Source organism: Lepidochelys kempii, chromosome 1, assembly GCF_965140265.1.
Source record: "Lepidochelys kempii isolate rLepKem1 chromosome 1, rLepKem1.hap2, whole genome shotgun sequence".
Taxonomy (NCBI): domain Eukaryota; kingdom Metazoa; phylum Chordata; order Testudines; family Cheloniidae; genus Lepidochelys; species Lepidochelys kempii.
Genome location: NC_133256.1, coordinates 116948766 through 116964021, shown reverse-complemented (window position 1 = coordinate 116964021; position 15256 = coordinate 116948766). Strand labels below are relative to the sequence as shown.

The window sequence follows — 15256 nt, the reverse complement described above, 5'->3', positions numbered from 1 at the left end:
TTACTGGGGTACGGCACTGGGTTATTGTAGGGTTGCTGGATTAGGACACTGGATTGCTATTGAAGGATTGCTGGACCACGAGTTGCACCAACTCCCCACATTTTTTTTGAAAGTCTCATGGTGATTTTCTTGAAGCTCCTAAGGCCGCACTCAGCAGCCGCAGGAGAAGCTCCGCTCCCACTGCTACAAAAGTCCGTTTCTGGCTCTCGTTGGAAACGCCCCCAGCGCCCCCCAGGCGCAGCCCCCGGGACATGGACCCAGCGCCCATTAACCACCATCCCCCCCCCGGGTTTTAAACCAGCCCCGGGTTGCACGGGGCGCTCGCGGGCGGGACTGGTATTGCCGGGTTGCTCAGCAACTCCCGCGCTTCGGCCTTCCAGGCAAGCAGGCCCCGATCCTGCGCCCCTCCCCCCCCGGCGGCCTCCCATTGCCCGCAACGGGGCAGCCTCGGAGCCGCCGGGCGCCACCTGCCGCCTCTTCAGGCCACGCAGGCGCAGTCCCGCCGTCCCCCAACCCGGAAGTGCTCCTCGCTTCCCCCCGCCCCCTCCGGTTTGGTTCGTCCCACAGTCCCGCGCGCCTTCCTTTCCGACCTGTGCCCGGGCAGGGTGAGTGGCTCGCTGCGGGGTCCGCCCGCCCATCCGCCGCCATCCGCCTCGCCGGGTCCCGCCGAGCCCCGGGCCCCGCCCGGCCCGAGTGGCGAGGGGACCCCGCGCCCGGGGCCCCGGGTATTGCCGGCCCGGGGGGCGGGATACGCGCCCGGGGCCCGGGCTAGGAGAGGGGCCTGGGCTGGGGGCGGGGTTATGAGCACGGGGCGAGAGGGGCTGTGGGCACAGGGGCCCGCACGGGGCTGGGACCCAGGCCTTGTATAGGGCGGATGGGAGAGGTGCGGGTGCTTGTCTAGCAGCAGGCGGCACCTCTAGGGCTAGGGTTTGCCCCAGGTTTTGAGGGCCCCGAAAGCTGGAGCCAAGCTTGGGTCTGTGCTTTCGGGGTGTCATGGGAGCGTATGGGGGAGAGGGGTCAGCAAACTGAGGCGTGGTGCAGCACCTTGCTGTAGGGCCTGGGGAGGGGGGACTGTAACACTGAAGCTGCATGTTTTGAAACCTGCAAGGCTAGTGCTCTGTCAGTGGTGGATTAAGCTGAAATGACAGGTTTCAGAGTAGCAGCCGTGTTAGTCTGTATCCGCAAAAAGAACAGGAGGACTTGTGGCACCTTAGAGACTAACCAATTTATCTGCGCTTATGCTCTAATAAATGTGTTAGTCTCTAAGGTGCCACAAGTACCCCTGTTCTTTAAGCTGAAATAGACTTCTGATTGTGGAAACCCTAATGTGTGAGGGGGAAAGGGTTAGAGATGACTTGATGGAAAGGCCCACATGGAATTAGACGTGTCCTTGATTTTCAATGTTGAACAGATGGCTCCAGCAAAGAAAGGTGGAGAAAAGAAGAAGGGGAGATCTGCCATCAATGAGGTGGTGACTAGGGAATATACCATCAACATTCACAAACGGATCCATGGAGTGTGAGTGGCTTTTTTTCATGCCTTGTTTGTCCCAATAAAGTTGATCTTACTTTACCTGCTTAAGTTGGCTGGTGTTTGGAAATGGTTACAGTAAGCTTTCTAACTGTTGGAAGTGGATGATTGTCATCAAAGATGCTGACTTCAGCGTGATGGGGTATATTAGGCCTCAGTTCTGCACCTGCATGTAGACCTTAGTTGCAACATCAAGGCCTGAGTGATTATGGTTTCTGGCAAATACAGTTATCAGGATGTTATTCTCACTTTACATTATTTTTTCTAGGTTTGGCACACTGCTGTTGAGTTTATAGAGAGTGAAGACTTGTACAGGAACTCTGTCATTTCACTTGGGAGCTGGCTGTGGATGTATAGTTATATTCAAGTGGGAGAGACTTTTTAACTTGGGTTTAGTTTTATAAATTTTAAGGAGCCAATAATAGGAAAGTATTGGCTAGATGAGAAGTTTTTCTACTAAGTGGAAGATAATTGATAAATGTCATTACTTTTATACAGAAGTGGGGAGGGGGACATGCACTGTTTTTTTCCTCTGGTGATTCAATCAATTCCCTTTGTTGTTTTCACTTTCTCATTCTATAAATCTATTTAATTTTATTTAGTTTTTTGAGGCTGCTTTTTTTCTCTCACTACCAGGAGGTACTTGGTCTGAAATACTGTTTGTGTCTCCCTCTTGTTTAGACTTCCTGCCATCTTGCTCCTAACTTTTCTTCCCCCACTAGCATTAGATGTTAATCTGTCAGCAACATACAAATAGTGCTCTGAGCTGTGCTACTTTAGTTTAAAAATCTCATCCAAGGGACAACTTGAAATAAGCCCTTGGAGCCAGTTAGTACAACAAGCTTGTTGTAGTGAAATTTTATTGAAATTGTATGTACACTGCACATCTGTATCTATTTAGAAATAACTCTGATGCAGTTGTTGCAACAACAATAAGGTTAGGATAGCCCAACAAAACCTTTTGGCTTTATATGCCTATGGAATGACAGTCTGGCTAGATCCATGGCAAGTTTCCAGTGCTGGGGATATTTATTAAAGATTAGCTAAATAACCATTTTTTCTGTTCTCAGGGGATTCAAGAAACGTGCCCCCCGTGCTCTCAAGGAGATCCGTAAATTTGCAATGAAGGAGATGGGTACTCCTGATGTACGCATTGACACCAGATTGAACAAAGCGGTCTGGGCCAAAGGGATAAGGTACGTCCCAGGGGCTCTAATCATGAGTGGGGGGGAAGAATTTCACAAACACACACGTGAGAGAATCTCTAAGTATCTCTTCCACTCACCAGTATTTGCTTTTTGCCTGCAGATGTTTCCTTTCTGGTATTATAAGTGATTGGGTGAGGTCTTGGGCTTAGGACCCACATCCACAAAGGGATTTAGCTTCTTAGGAAATTACTGGAAGTCACAAACCCTGAGTAAGGCCTGGTCTACACTGGGGATGGGGATCGATCTAAGATACGCAACTTCAGCTACGAGAATAGCGTAGCTGAAGTCGACGTATCTTAGATCAACTTAGAATCACTTACTTCGCGTCCTCGCAGCGCAGGATCGATGGCTACTGCTCCCCCCCCATCGATTCCGCCTCTTGCAGTGGTGGAGTTCCGGAGTCAACAGCAGAGCGATTGGGGATCGATTTATCGCGTCTACACTAGACAAGATAAATCGATCCCCAATAGATGGATCACTACCCGCTGATGCAGTGGGTAGTGTAGACATGGCCTTAGGCACCTAGACAATGAATGGGATCTACACAAACTAGTACACTAGGCGGGGAGTCGCCTAAACTAGCCAAGGGGAGATGCCTACCAGAGGGCTGTGTTGAAAGCCCTGCCCTTCTCATGGATAGATCTGGTCTGCAGAGGTGGTTCCTCCCACTGTTTGTGAAATGCAGCTGGGAACCCCCTCTTCACATGGGGGGAGGGGGGGAGAAATTAGGCCTCCTTTATAATCTTCGGCCAGGTGGCTAGATAGCCAGATTTGGGAGACACCAGTTCAGTTCCTCCTTTTTCTGCTGAGAGAGGATTTGAAAAGAGGTTCCCCACTTCTCAGGTGAGTGTCCTAACCAGTGGACTTGTGATATGCTAATGTAGGGCTGCCTCAATAACTCTTGAAGTCATTCTACTTTGTAATTAAGTAGGGCCAAATGACTCTATCAGGGTGGATTGATTTAAATAATTGATAGTGTTTTGTATTTGTACTCTTCAGTTATCTTCCTAAAGAAAAGGTGATTCTCATTGGTTGGTAACCATTACATTTTGTTGACTTGCAACTATTTTTAGTCTTTATACTAAATTTAGTGCTTCTTTTTGCTAACTGGGAGGAACTACTACATCTATACCCATGTATTTAAGCAGCTATAGAGTAGAGCCTCAGAATTACAAACTCCTCAGGAATGGAGGTTGTTCATAATTCTGAACAAAAACATGGTTATTCTTTCAAAAGTTTACAACTGAATATTGGCTTAATACAGCTTTGAATCTTTACTATGCAGAAGAAAAATGCTGCTTTTAACCATCTTAATTGAAATGAAACAACAACAGAAACAGTTTCCTTACTTGTCAGATCTTTTTTTGAACTTTCCCTTTATTTTTATTAGTTTACATATAACACTGTACTGGATTTTTTTTGTTTTTTTGGTCTTTACTGCTGCCTGATTGCATACTTCTGATTCCAAATGGGACGTGTGGTCAGCTGGTCAGTTTGTAACTCTGATGTTCTATTGTATAGCTTAAAGAAAAGGAGGACTTGTGGCACCTTAGAGACTAACCAATTTATTAGAGCATAAGCTTTCGTGAGCTACAGCTCACTTCTTCAGATGCATATCGTGGAAACTGCAGCAGGCTTTATATATACACAGAGAATATGAAACAATACCTATTCCCACCCCACTGTCCTGCTGGTAATAGCTTATCTAAAGTGATTTCCAGCACAAATCCAGGTTTTCTCACCCTCCACCCCCCCACACAAATTCACTCTCCTGCTGGTGATAGCCCATCCAAAGTGATAACTCTTTACACAATGTGCATGACAATTAAGCTGGGCTATTTCCTGCATAAATCCAGGTTCTCACATCCCCCCCACCCCCATACACACACAAACTCACTCTCCTGCTGGTAATAGCTCATCCAAACTGACCACTCTTCAAGTTAAAATCCAAGTTAAACCAGAACATCTGGGGGGGGGTAGGAAAAAACAAGAGGAAACAGGCTACCTTGCATAATGACTTAGCCACTCCAAGTCTCTATTTAAGCCTAAATTAATAGTATCCAATTTGCAAATGAATTCCAATTCAGCAGTTTCTCGCTGGAGTCTGGATTTGAAGTTTTTTTGTTTTAAGATAGCGACCTTCATGTCTGTGATCGCGTGACCAGAGAGATTGAAGTGTTCTCCGACTGGTTTATGAATGTTATAATTCTTGACATCTGATTTGTGTCCATTTATTCTTTTACGTAGAGACTGTCCAGTTTGACCAATGTACATGGCAGAGGGGCATTGCTGGCACATGATGGCATATATCACATTGGTGGATGTGCAGGTGAACGAGCCTCTGATAGTGTGGCTGATGTTATTAGGCCCTGTGATGGTGTCCCCTGAATAGATATGTGGGCACAGTTGGCAACGGGCTTTGTTGCAAGGATAAGTTCCTGGGTTAGTGGTTCTGTTGTGTGGTATGTGGTTGTTACAACTTCAAATCCAGACTCCAGCGAGAAACTGCTGAATTGGAATTCATTTGCAAATTGGATACTATTAATTTAGGCTTAAATAGAGACTTGGAGTGGCTAAGTCATTATGCAAGGTAGCCTGTTTCCTCTTGTTTTTTCCTACCCCCCCCCAGATGTTCTGGTTTAACTTGGATTTTAACTTGAAGAGTGGTCAGTTTGGATGAGCTATTACCAGCAGGAGAGTGAGTTTGTGTGTGTATGGGGGTGGGGGGGATGTGAGAACCTGGATTTATGCAGGAAATAGCCCAGCTTAATTGTCATGCACATTGTGTAAAGAGTTATCACTTTGGATGGGCTATCACCAGCAGGAGAGTGAATTTGTGTGGGGGGGTGGAGGGTGAGAAAACCTGGATTTGTGCTGGAAATCACTTTAGATAAGCTATTACCAGCAGGACAGTGGGGTGGGAATAGGTATTGTTTCATATTCTCTGTGTATATATAAAGCCTGCTGCAGTTTCCACGATATGCATCTGAAGAAGTGAGCTGTAGCTCACGAAAGCTTATGCTCTAATAAATTGGTTAGTCTCTAAGGTGCCACAAGTCCTCCTTTTCTTTTTGCGAATACAGACTAACACGGCTGTTACTCTGAAACCTGTATAGCTTAAATTACACTTATTCAGATTCTTAATTTTACTTTGTTAGAAAATGATTAATGCATTTATTTACTAGATTTTTTTTACTTGTGATTTGTCAAGTTCTTTGGATTGAAATTAAAATTCAAATAAATGCAAAAAAAATTTTATTTTTTATATAAAATTACATTAAATGTGGTGCATATGTAAGAGTAAAGTTTAGCAAAACAGAGACTGACCTATTTATTAAACAAAGGAATTATCTGTAGTTAATTAATTGAATTGATTATTTCTGGTCACTCTCTCATACCCAGTTTTTATTAACAGATTGGAAGAGGAAAACAAACTTTCCTGCTTTTTCAACTCCCAATCAGTTACTTAATTTTTAATGAACTAGTCATGGAACTGAACTAGTTCAGTAAACAGATGAAGAAAATATTCTCTCTGAAGTGCTAAACTTGCTTTTTGACAGCAGTAGAAGCAAACTCTTGTTCTAGGTGCTTAGTTTGGTGGTTTGATTTTTTTTTTTTTAAACTTGGTAGCAAATATATACCATTTAATATTTTTTTTAGTATTTACACAATTGAGTAGAATACGTTTAGGCCTTAACATAGGTTATAAATTTAATTTTAGACAGATTTTTAAAAATAAACTTGTTTTTAATTAGTTTTTTTTATCATCCTTATGCTCGAAGGTAGGGCACTCATCTGAGAAGTGGGAAACCCCTGCTCATCAGGGCTTGGAGGGAATTGAACTGGGGTCTCCCACACCCAAGCTCAGTACTTGTGTCACTGGGCTCAAGGTTATAAGGAAGGCTTCCTCCCCACCTGGTCATTTTGTGTGGAATTAGGTGTGCTCAGAGCACACCTACTAAATAAAGACCCTGCAGGCAAGACCTGCCTATCTTCACCTGGTTTGAGAACCATGCTGGGGTGTAGGTGTCAGACAGGCACCCGGATCCCTATGCTAGTGTGCACAGCACTATGGTGGCGGGAGAGCTTCTCCTGCCAACATAATTTATGCAGCTCCCGGGGGGAGAGAGGGAGGGAATGCCAATGGGAGAGCTCTCCCCTGGCGGCATAGAGCATCTTCACCGTACGTGTCGCTGCAGCACACATCAGTCTGTTCGTGGACTCATATCTCTTCCTCTGCAGAATCAGATTCTCCTGGCAGTGGGGTTTCAAAATCTTGAATTCTGTACACCGGGCAGTAGCTATGTAGGTTCTCCTCAAAAAGAGTTTGGACAGATCATTTTGTGTGTCCCTTTCTCAACTGTTACATACTAAAAATGACAAAACATAAGCTATACAGGGATCCTAGCCTGGGACTAGCTTTGAAGGACTAGTGTAAGTCTTAATACAGTTAATGTCTCACAGGCCACTTAGGCTTCAAATGTTTTATCCCTTTGTTACATGTGGCATGTTCAGATACCCTCTTTTCAAAAAAACATGTTCTGCTACCATCAGATGATGACCATAAGTATCTGGATAAAACTTGCAAACACACATGAGTTCAGCTGTTGATTCTCAGGCAGTTAGAAAACAGTGCTTTATGCTCTGTCTAGGATGAGACTTCAAGCATCTACTTCTTAGAATATGCGCAACATGCTGCAGGTGGCATGTGACCAGGAAGAATTTATTAACATCTAATTGTCTGCCCTGTATTTCTGTTAGTCACGTGGGAGACATTTAGCTAGCCAACAGTAATGGTGCTTGTTCCTCACAGCAGACTGATCTGTCCTTCTTTCTAAATGTCTCCCATTTTTATAGTCCCACTGTTTGCTTCTTGGGAGAGCCCTGGCTTATGAAATGTGCTCTTAGCTCAGGGGTGGGAAAACTTTTTGGCCTGAGGGCCACATTGGGGTTGCAAAACTGTATGGAGGGCTGTGCCTGTCCCCGTCCCCTGACAGACCCCCCGCCGATGCCATGCTGCCCCACAGGAGTGGAGCCGGGGAGCTCAAGGGCCGGGCAGGATGGTCCTGGGGAATGTAGTTTGCTCACCTTTGTCTTAGCTGCACTCAAGTACAGAATTGGCAGTGACAGTGTAAACACCCCAGATCTGTAAGGGCTATAGGCCACTTCTTTTAGTTATTTTCTTGGCTGAAACATCTAGGAACTCATTTTACATACCAGGTGTGATAAGACTCACTTTGTTTAAGGGTGCTCTGCTACCTGTATATCACTGAAACTCAGATTGTTGGTCTTAAATTCTACAGTGAGACTAAAATTGCATTCATGTAAATTGTATTGAAAATGAAACTACATAAACTTGTGTAATATTTTAGGAATGTTCCCTACCGCATCCGTGTACGTTTATCCAGAAAACGCAATGAGGATGAAGATTCACCCAACAAACTCTACACGCTGGTTACCTATGTACCAGTCACCACTTTCAAAAGTGAGTGTTCATACTCTTCTCCATCACATGTTTTCTGAGCAAGGCCATTGGTAAAGACAAGCCTACTAAGCTTCTGCTGCAATAGAGACTCTTCCAGCTATCTGTGGACATTGTTAGCTAGCTAAGTTCTTGTCAAAGAGCTTCACTCTTAAATTTCTGCTGGGGGGGGCGAGGGCGGCTTCTCTTGCCCAGCAGTTACCTCTGCTGCTCTCAGACCCACACAAACAGAAGTCTAAAGTTGAAACTGAATAATTTTGGGATTTTAATCTTAAATGTTGTGTGGCACTAGTAGCGTAAAAAAAATTCATACATCAGAGTTAATTTGTACCTTGATGATGGCAGTCTATCTTGTGGTTAACTGCTAATTATGGCTTTGAGTAAATCTCCTTAAGTGCATCTAAGATTTAAAGTAGACTATCTTGGTCACTGGTACATTAATACAACTTAATTTGTTGTTTTTTTTGCAGGTCTACAGACAGTCAATGTAGATGAAAACTAAACTGATTTTCAGGACAATAAAGTTATAAAAATGACACTTATTCTGACTAAGATACCTTATTGAACAGTGTGTCTTTTAATGCTCAAAGAACTACAGCATATCCAAATCAGCAGTTGGTGGCTAAGCATCTGAAATTTCTGCTTGCTTTATTATTTTTATCACCCTTCTGCTCTAAAGGTGTTTTTAAAAGATACTGTTTACAAAGACCATGAGGACAGCCAAGGAAATTCGCAGCAAAAAGATTTCCCCCCCCCACCTGTAGTTAAACTGCTGTAGGAAGTTGAGACCTGTATCCTCTAAAACATCTCGTTCTTGCCCGTCAGAGGCAAGATACTAAATTACATAGACCTCAGGTTCAATGCTCTGTGGCAATTTGTAAAAACAGTGTACATACAATTACTGGTTGTAGTGGCTAAGGGTACTTTTTTTTTTTTAATTAGGTCTCGTCTCTTCACTGATGCTTTTAGAAAAACATGAAGAGTAACTTGTGCAATATGGGCTACAACCCCCCCCCCCCCCCCACTTTGAAAAGTACTCTTTACAGAGGAGGGTTAGAGTGAGTGTCCTGCACATACCTCATGAGGTATTCCTGAGTTGAAGAGTTCATACAGTACCCCTACTTAAAGTAAAGTCCAGTACAAAAAGATTTAATTGAAAAGTGCATGTTTTCACAGAACATCAGAAGCAGTCCATGTACACTTAGCAAGACATACAAATCTGAATACAATCAAAAATATTAAAATAGTTTCAATTACCAGCATTGAAACCAGTCTTCAGGATTAGTGCAAAGAAAAAACAAAACCCAAACCACCACATAAACTGCAGACAGTAGCTGAGAAGGGTTTTCCCCAATTAAAAAAAACAAGCTCTGTAACAAAACTCCTGGAGCCAGCTTCTGCTCTCCCACTATGTAATGGGTCTGCAGTGTCTTCACAGTGCAGACAGATGTTTCCTTTTACATTCAAAACAAGATCATCATAAATCAGTGGCACAAACTACACCCCCCCTTTAGCTTTTAAAGCTCTCAAACTGAAGAGCAAACAAAACGCCTTTCTTTGCAACATGTAGCTTTGGTGTAACTTCAGTGCGGTCAGTTTCAGGAAAATTTGCTACTATGTATTTTGTTTCATGTGTTCAGCTAGTGACTGCTCACTCATTCCATTTGGTTTGAGACAGTATTGATTTAGCTTTGCGTTCTCCAGTTTTGGTTTCAGTTCTAAAGGCTTTTCAAAGAAATTTACTAGTGACTGTTCAGTCAAGAGTGATGCTAAAATTTGTTCAAAGGAGATAGTCCAGTTCCCTTCAGTCCCAGGTAAAGATTGAGTCTCTGTAGGAGTAGTCTTCACAGTGTCAGTAAAAACAGTATCCTGGTCTGAGGCAGGGGCCTCAGCCTGTGTCTCCTCAGTAAATTCATCTGATCCACTTCCCAAGCTGCTGCTGCTTTGACCCACTTCTCCAATCTGAAGTAATAAAGTGGTCACAGTGGCAATGGCTTGATATAAAGAGTTTTCCTCTGGATCTTCATGAAACATGCTGTACAAGGTTTTGCAGAACTGGATGAATTCCCTCTAATAGGCAAGGGGAAATTATTGTAACAGGTCAAATTATTGATCGCACCATGTCACGGACACGGTACAATAGCTGTAAAAGTTTGGGCAGTAAGCATAAGGTGACGACAGGATTTTAGAGTACCATGCAGAAGCATCCTCACTTGTAAGCTCTTGCTACAAATTTAAGACATTTAGTGGTTTGATAAAATGCCAAAAAAAAAGTTACAAGGATGTACTCTGGCAGTTAGTAATACTTTCCTAATTTAAAGTGCCAAAGACTGGATTTCAAACAAGCCACGTGTGTCTGTGTGAGTGAGAGGGTATGTGTGTGGGAATCTGGGGAGGGAGATTAGGATTTCATGGGAATGGGGTAACATCTTCAGTCAACCCTGAAACTGACAGTGCATTAAGCACAACACAGGCGATCTAGGATCTGCATTTAGCTGCTTGTTGTTTTCGGCCTGTAGAAAACGTAGATATGGCTTGGACCTAGCTATTTGAGAAATTACCTCTTTCCCAGTACTACATTAGTGTATTTGCAGCCAGTGGAGGTACATGGGCTCTCAATTTACAAGAGAGACCGTTGCTGGTGGGGTGGTCAAGGGCCCCTACCCTTTTGGATTAGCTTCACCTGGTCCAAAGTAGTTCAAATTTTGGATCTAGTACACGGAGTAATTTTAGATTTGTTTGTGGTACCTGCCATTAGAAGGAGCTGCAGAGTTGAGCTCACACATTTTAAAAAGGTATTTTAAAATTACATCCTCAATATATAATACCTGGCTCATTTTTGGCATTGTTTTTTCAGTTTTCGTATCCTTCTCTTTGGCTAAATCTTTAAGCATCTGCTTCAGTTGCTTCTGGTAATCTACTGTATCACCTTGGGTGGGGAAAAAACACAAGCATTAGTTTTAATTCCATTGCAACAAATTCAAAAGCCAGAAACTGGAGAGGAGAAAAAACTTGACCCACAAAGAACTTAGACCTGGACAGCTCTATTATGTACATAATTATACGAACATAATTTTATAAATTTGACAGCACATACCATTTGTTTTTCCAAATACCAGTGGCCTCGAAGTAGACAATAAAGGATTCTTTAATGGTGACTGACTGTCTCTCTCATTTTCTGTGAGAGCTACCCAAAAAAATGAAACAGACTGAGATAGTTAGTGATACTTGACCTGGTGCATTGATAACTAAGAGCTTTATCGCATTTTAATCCCCTGAGCTCAGGAAGAAAACTAGCATTTATGCTAAAGCTGATATTTGCAGGTGATGGTTATTTAAACATTGCCTAGTTATGTCAGACTTTATCCTTGTGTTAAAACAAGCAGCTTATTGTAGTGGAGTAGCAGGAAATGTTGCCACAAGTAACACGTTAAAAAAAGCTTCACCCACGCTGTATAAAATATCACTCAAACTCTAGTCACCTAATCACATGTTAGACGGAGACTGTATCTCTGCAAGGTCAAACCAGTAGTGTATGCACAAATCTTTTCAATAAAAATAGAGTACCAACCCCTTAGAACTACCTCCTGTATGGAAAAAGGCCCGGAATCGATTGCAAGACATCTCAGAGTATAGCAGCTGTAAGCCACCTTGTTTATAGGAATACATCCACAAGTTTCAAAATTAAGCTACGAAGAGCTTTGACTGGAATTTTAAAAAATTGTAACTAACTAGCACCATTAGGTATGTAGAGTGCACATCCTCTCCTCTGAGCGAAGCCATGTCCATTCATTCAGCAACTTCTACTTCCCAAAGCATCTACTTATGGGGACTGGGAGAGGAAGGAAGGATGATCTTTTCCTTTCAAATTTCTTACCAGGAGGGATGTGCAGCCTGTATAACAGGTTTATCTTTTCATTCATTTCTCCATTGTACATAACATCTACAAGAGGAAAATAAACAGTGCACCAGAACATTTACCTCCACAGTTTAAAATAATCAGCTCTTTAAGCACAACAGAATGTTCAGATGTACATGCAGCCAGTGTATTAAAATGAAATATTTAAGCTGTGCCTGACCAGCAAGTAACCAGCTAGGTTGGTCTTATGCATAGCCCAACTGTTACTAACCATGAAACACATCTAATTTAGAAATATTTGGGGGCCACCATTTACTTCTTAATACTTCCCATACACCACCACTACCATCTTGTAGGATAAGAAGAGCAGTGAGGGATCCCCTATTTTATTTAAATAACCAATGCAGACAAGGTACTGTTTAATTTACTCAAAACATACTGTGAAGGGTTTTTTAAACTAGTCACATCCGCTGACATTAAGAGTGATACAGTGACGCAGCTCCGTATCAAAAGTCAGTTCTAGACATTAAGTGAGGAGATCTATGTTTGAATACTGGATTTGGCATCTCGCTACAGGTAAGGCAGTTTCAACTTTGGCAAGATATGGAGGTGCACAGCCTCATGCCATTCAGACACTAACTGCATCTCAGGAATACCCTAGCAAAGGAATCTAGTTCACTCCAGGTTGGGTTACAATTTTGGCATTCCAAGCACAGCCTGTGTACACGGAAAGAGGGGGTAGGCAGGAGGTTGCTGTGTAAGAGAAAAATAAGGCCCCCAAAGCTAGACCTAGGTGGGCTGAGATTCTCTACTGTTCTGCCCTTTAGTTACATAAAGGCTAAATGGATTATGAATCACAAAAGATACAAGGCAGCTCTCTCAACTGGGGAAAAAAACTAATATGAGAAAAGCGGATTTCTTAATCTCCAAATAGAAAAGAATGTTTAGACAATTTTACACCTGGTATGACTTCAAACATCTTTTCCTAGCAAAAATTAAACTTCCGGTGATTGAGAACTGTGAAGCATTTTAATATGATTTTTCAATCAGGTCCTTAGGTTGCCTTAGAATTCTGATTACTTCAAAGTGAAATCAGTAAAGAAGAGAGATTAGCTAAACTGTACTCAAGAAAAAGATGTCCTTCTCTTACTTTGGCACACTAACTGAAGCCAGACCACCCTGCATCCCATCCCATCCCGCCACCAGCCCAGCCCAGGTGCCAGTTGGATTGTCGCAAAGGTAGCTACCTAAACAGCTAGCAAATCCTTTGAATTCGATGAGATGGTCCATATTTTCATCCAGAAGTCGGAATGTTCTTTCAGCTAAAATTTGAGTGTGTTCCCCACATGTCCATGGTGAGACAAGTTTATAAAGGTTAGTGAACTGCTGAGAGTCTATTCTGTACTGCTCAGCATAAGGCCGATTTGGGTCATGTCGCAGAATTACAGGTCTCATCCCTTGCCAGTAGCAGCTCATTAGATGTTCTCTCTAAAAGGAATCAGAAGCCGAAGAAAAGAAAGCATTATTACATAAACTATTAAGAATAGTAGTTGATACAGACTTAAATATTTTTTTAAAGGTATGCTGGAACGGTTAACCTCTTTTTGTAGGTGTGATGATACCAAGACAATTCCTAAGAAAAAACCACTGTTCAAGTCTCAAATCAGACAAGTTGTCTCATGATTTCCAACGGGTAATTAGTAGGTAATATTTTCAAAACTAGTAAGAGTTTTACAATATTTTCTCCCAATTACCTACTAGTTATTGCTGTAAGGTAAACAATACACAGACAAACAGGTAAATATCACATCATTACTAAAAAAAAAAAAAGAACCATTTCAAAGAGAATAACACAAAACCAGGAAATTAAATTAGGAACAAGACAATTAAATAAGTTATTTATAAAATAAAATTGTCAAAGCTCAGAAAAAATTGTAAGTGAATGGAAAGGACTCCAGGTTAATTTTTTACTGAGAGGACCAGCCTCTAAAGAACATTAAGACGAAGAAAGTGAAGGGTTTTTTTGGTACTTAAGTTTTTTGCTGCTCAGCACAGAGACCAGAGGTTGCAGAGCTGTGCATTATTAAACCTGTGTGCAGACAGAAGTTGCTAGAGTACAACAGAACCTGATTTCATGCAGTCCTTTTTGTACTAAAGGTTAGAAGTGTCATGAGGTCCCTGAGACCCAATCCGAGCCCCACTGTCTTAAATGGTCATTAAATTTGCTCTCGATAATCTAGCTGAACAGCCACCTGAAGGGAGAAAAACAGCAAGGTAAGCATCTTATCCAAATGAGCACACCACTACTATTACAGTAATTCCCTCTTCCTGCAGTTCTTCACTGAAGCTCCAGTGTGAGCCCAAACAATGATCTGCAAACTAAACCCATAACACTGGAGTTTTCTGTCTTCATCCCTCTACTTTCCAGACATACCCACCTTAAACAAGTCATATAGTTCCTCTAAATCTTCAGGAAGAATTGAAACATCTGGGATGACAACTCTGAGCTTAAAGGGAAAGAAGGGAAAAGCACAGTGGTGAATACTAGCACTGGTATAAATGGCATGGTCAAGAAATGTGCCCTCCCACATTGTGCTCGATACAATTAAAAAAGGACAGCCAAGAACTGGAACATTTATGGTTCCATATTTCTTCCAGTCCCCCCTTTAAATCTACCTTAGGGACATTATGAATACAAGTGCAAAAAAGCACGGAGGCTAAAAAACATCAGATAACAGATCACCCTTAACTCACGCTATGGTGCCTTTTTAAATTTAAAGCAGCTTAATTAGAGTAATAGTAGTTTTAAAAAACCCCCGAAGTGCTAGAAAATTATACTCACCACATTTTGTTTGGTTGTATCCTCATGGCTTTGTAGAACACGAATCCGGTGTTTATAGCGCATATGCTCTATATGTTCCACAGAGTGGTCTCCGAATTTCTAGAATATAGGAATAAATTTTTTTAACTTTTCTGAAAATGTAAAAAGTGTGTAGTATTATTAGTCCCAGAAAAATGAGAGCATTTTAATATATTTAGTCTCTAGTTTATCAACCTAACTAGGTATTTATACCATGCCCATCATTGTGGTATCTGAGCCCCTTATCGAGGGGCTGAATTACCAGAGGGTTATGCTATGGAAACTCACACCTTTATTTCAGTATCACAGAAAATCCA

At 42.2% G+C, this 15256-nt stretch overlaps 2 protein-coding genes across 9 annotated transcripts in view; one reads left to right on the top strand and one right to left on the bottom strand.

Annotated features, from left to right (window-relative positions):
• Window positions 1-522: 522 nt before the first annotated feature.
• RPL31 (ribosomal protein L31) lies at window positions 523-8762 on the top strand. The gene is made up of 5 exons (XM_073351994.1): window positions 523-605; window positions 1412-1518; window positions 2601-2726; window positions 8111-8223; window positions 8691-8762. Exons 2-5 carry the CDS (start codon window positions 1412-1414, stop codon window positions 8720-8722), a joined length of 378 nt encoding a protein of 125 aa, XP_073208095.1. The 5' UTR covers window positions 523-605; the 3' UTR covers window positions 8723-8762.
• A 606-nt stretch (window positions 8763-9368) lies between these two features.
• The window catches only part of TBC1D8 (TBC1 domain family member 8), a 74576-nt gene continuing 68688 nt past the window's right edge, over window positions 9369-15256 (bottom strand). For 5 of the 8 annotated variants that reach the window (XM_073351960.1, XM_073351924.1, XM_073351950.1 and 2 more), the window contains 7 exons: window positions 14922-15020; window positions 14518-14586; window positions 13327-13567; window positions 12098-12163; window positions 11318-11407; window positions 11049-11149; window positions 9369-10290 (listed from right to left, as the gene is read on the bottom strand). In XM_073351960.1, coding sequence (XP_073208061.1) covers window positions 9835-10290; window positions 11049-11149; window positions 11318-11407; window positions 12098-12163; window positions 13327-13567; window positions 14518-14586; window positions 14922-15020 — 1122 coding nt within the window. In that variant the 3' untranslated portion in view covers window positions 9369-9834. Of the gene's footprint in view, window positions 10291-11048; window positions 11150-11317; window positions 11408-11958; window positions 12164-13326; window positions 14332-14517; window positions 14587-14921; window positions 15021-15256 lie in introns of those variants that run through there. The other 3 variants (XR_012159833.1, XR_012159834.1, XM_073351976.1) reach the window with 3 other exon arrangements.

Excerpts from the sequence above, each read along its gene's own strand:
- RPL31 (XM_073351994.1), top strand. The coding sequence starts at position 1,412 with ATGGCTCCAGCAAAGAAAGGTGGAGAAAAGAAGAAGGGGAGATCTGCC. Across the intron at positions 1,519-2,600 it reads CACAAACGGATCCATGGAGT|GGGATTCAAGAAACGTGCCC; the intron begins GTGAGTGGCTTT and ends TTCTGTTCTCAG. Across the intron at positions 8,224-8,690 it reads ACCAGTCACCACTTTCAAAA|GTCTACAGACAGTCAATGTA; the intron begins GTGAGTGTTCAT and ends TTTTTTTTGCAG.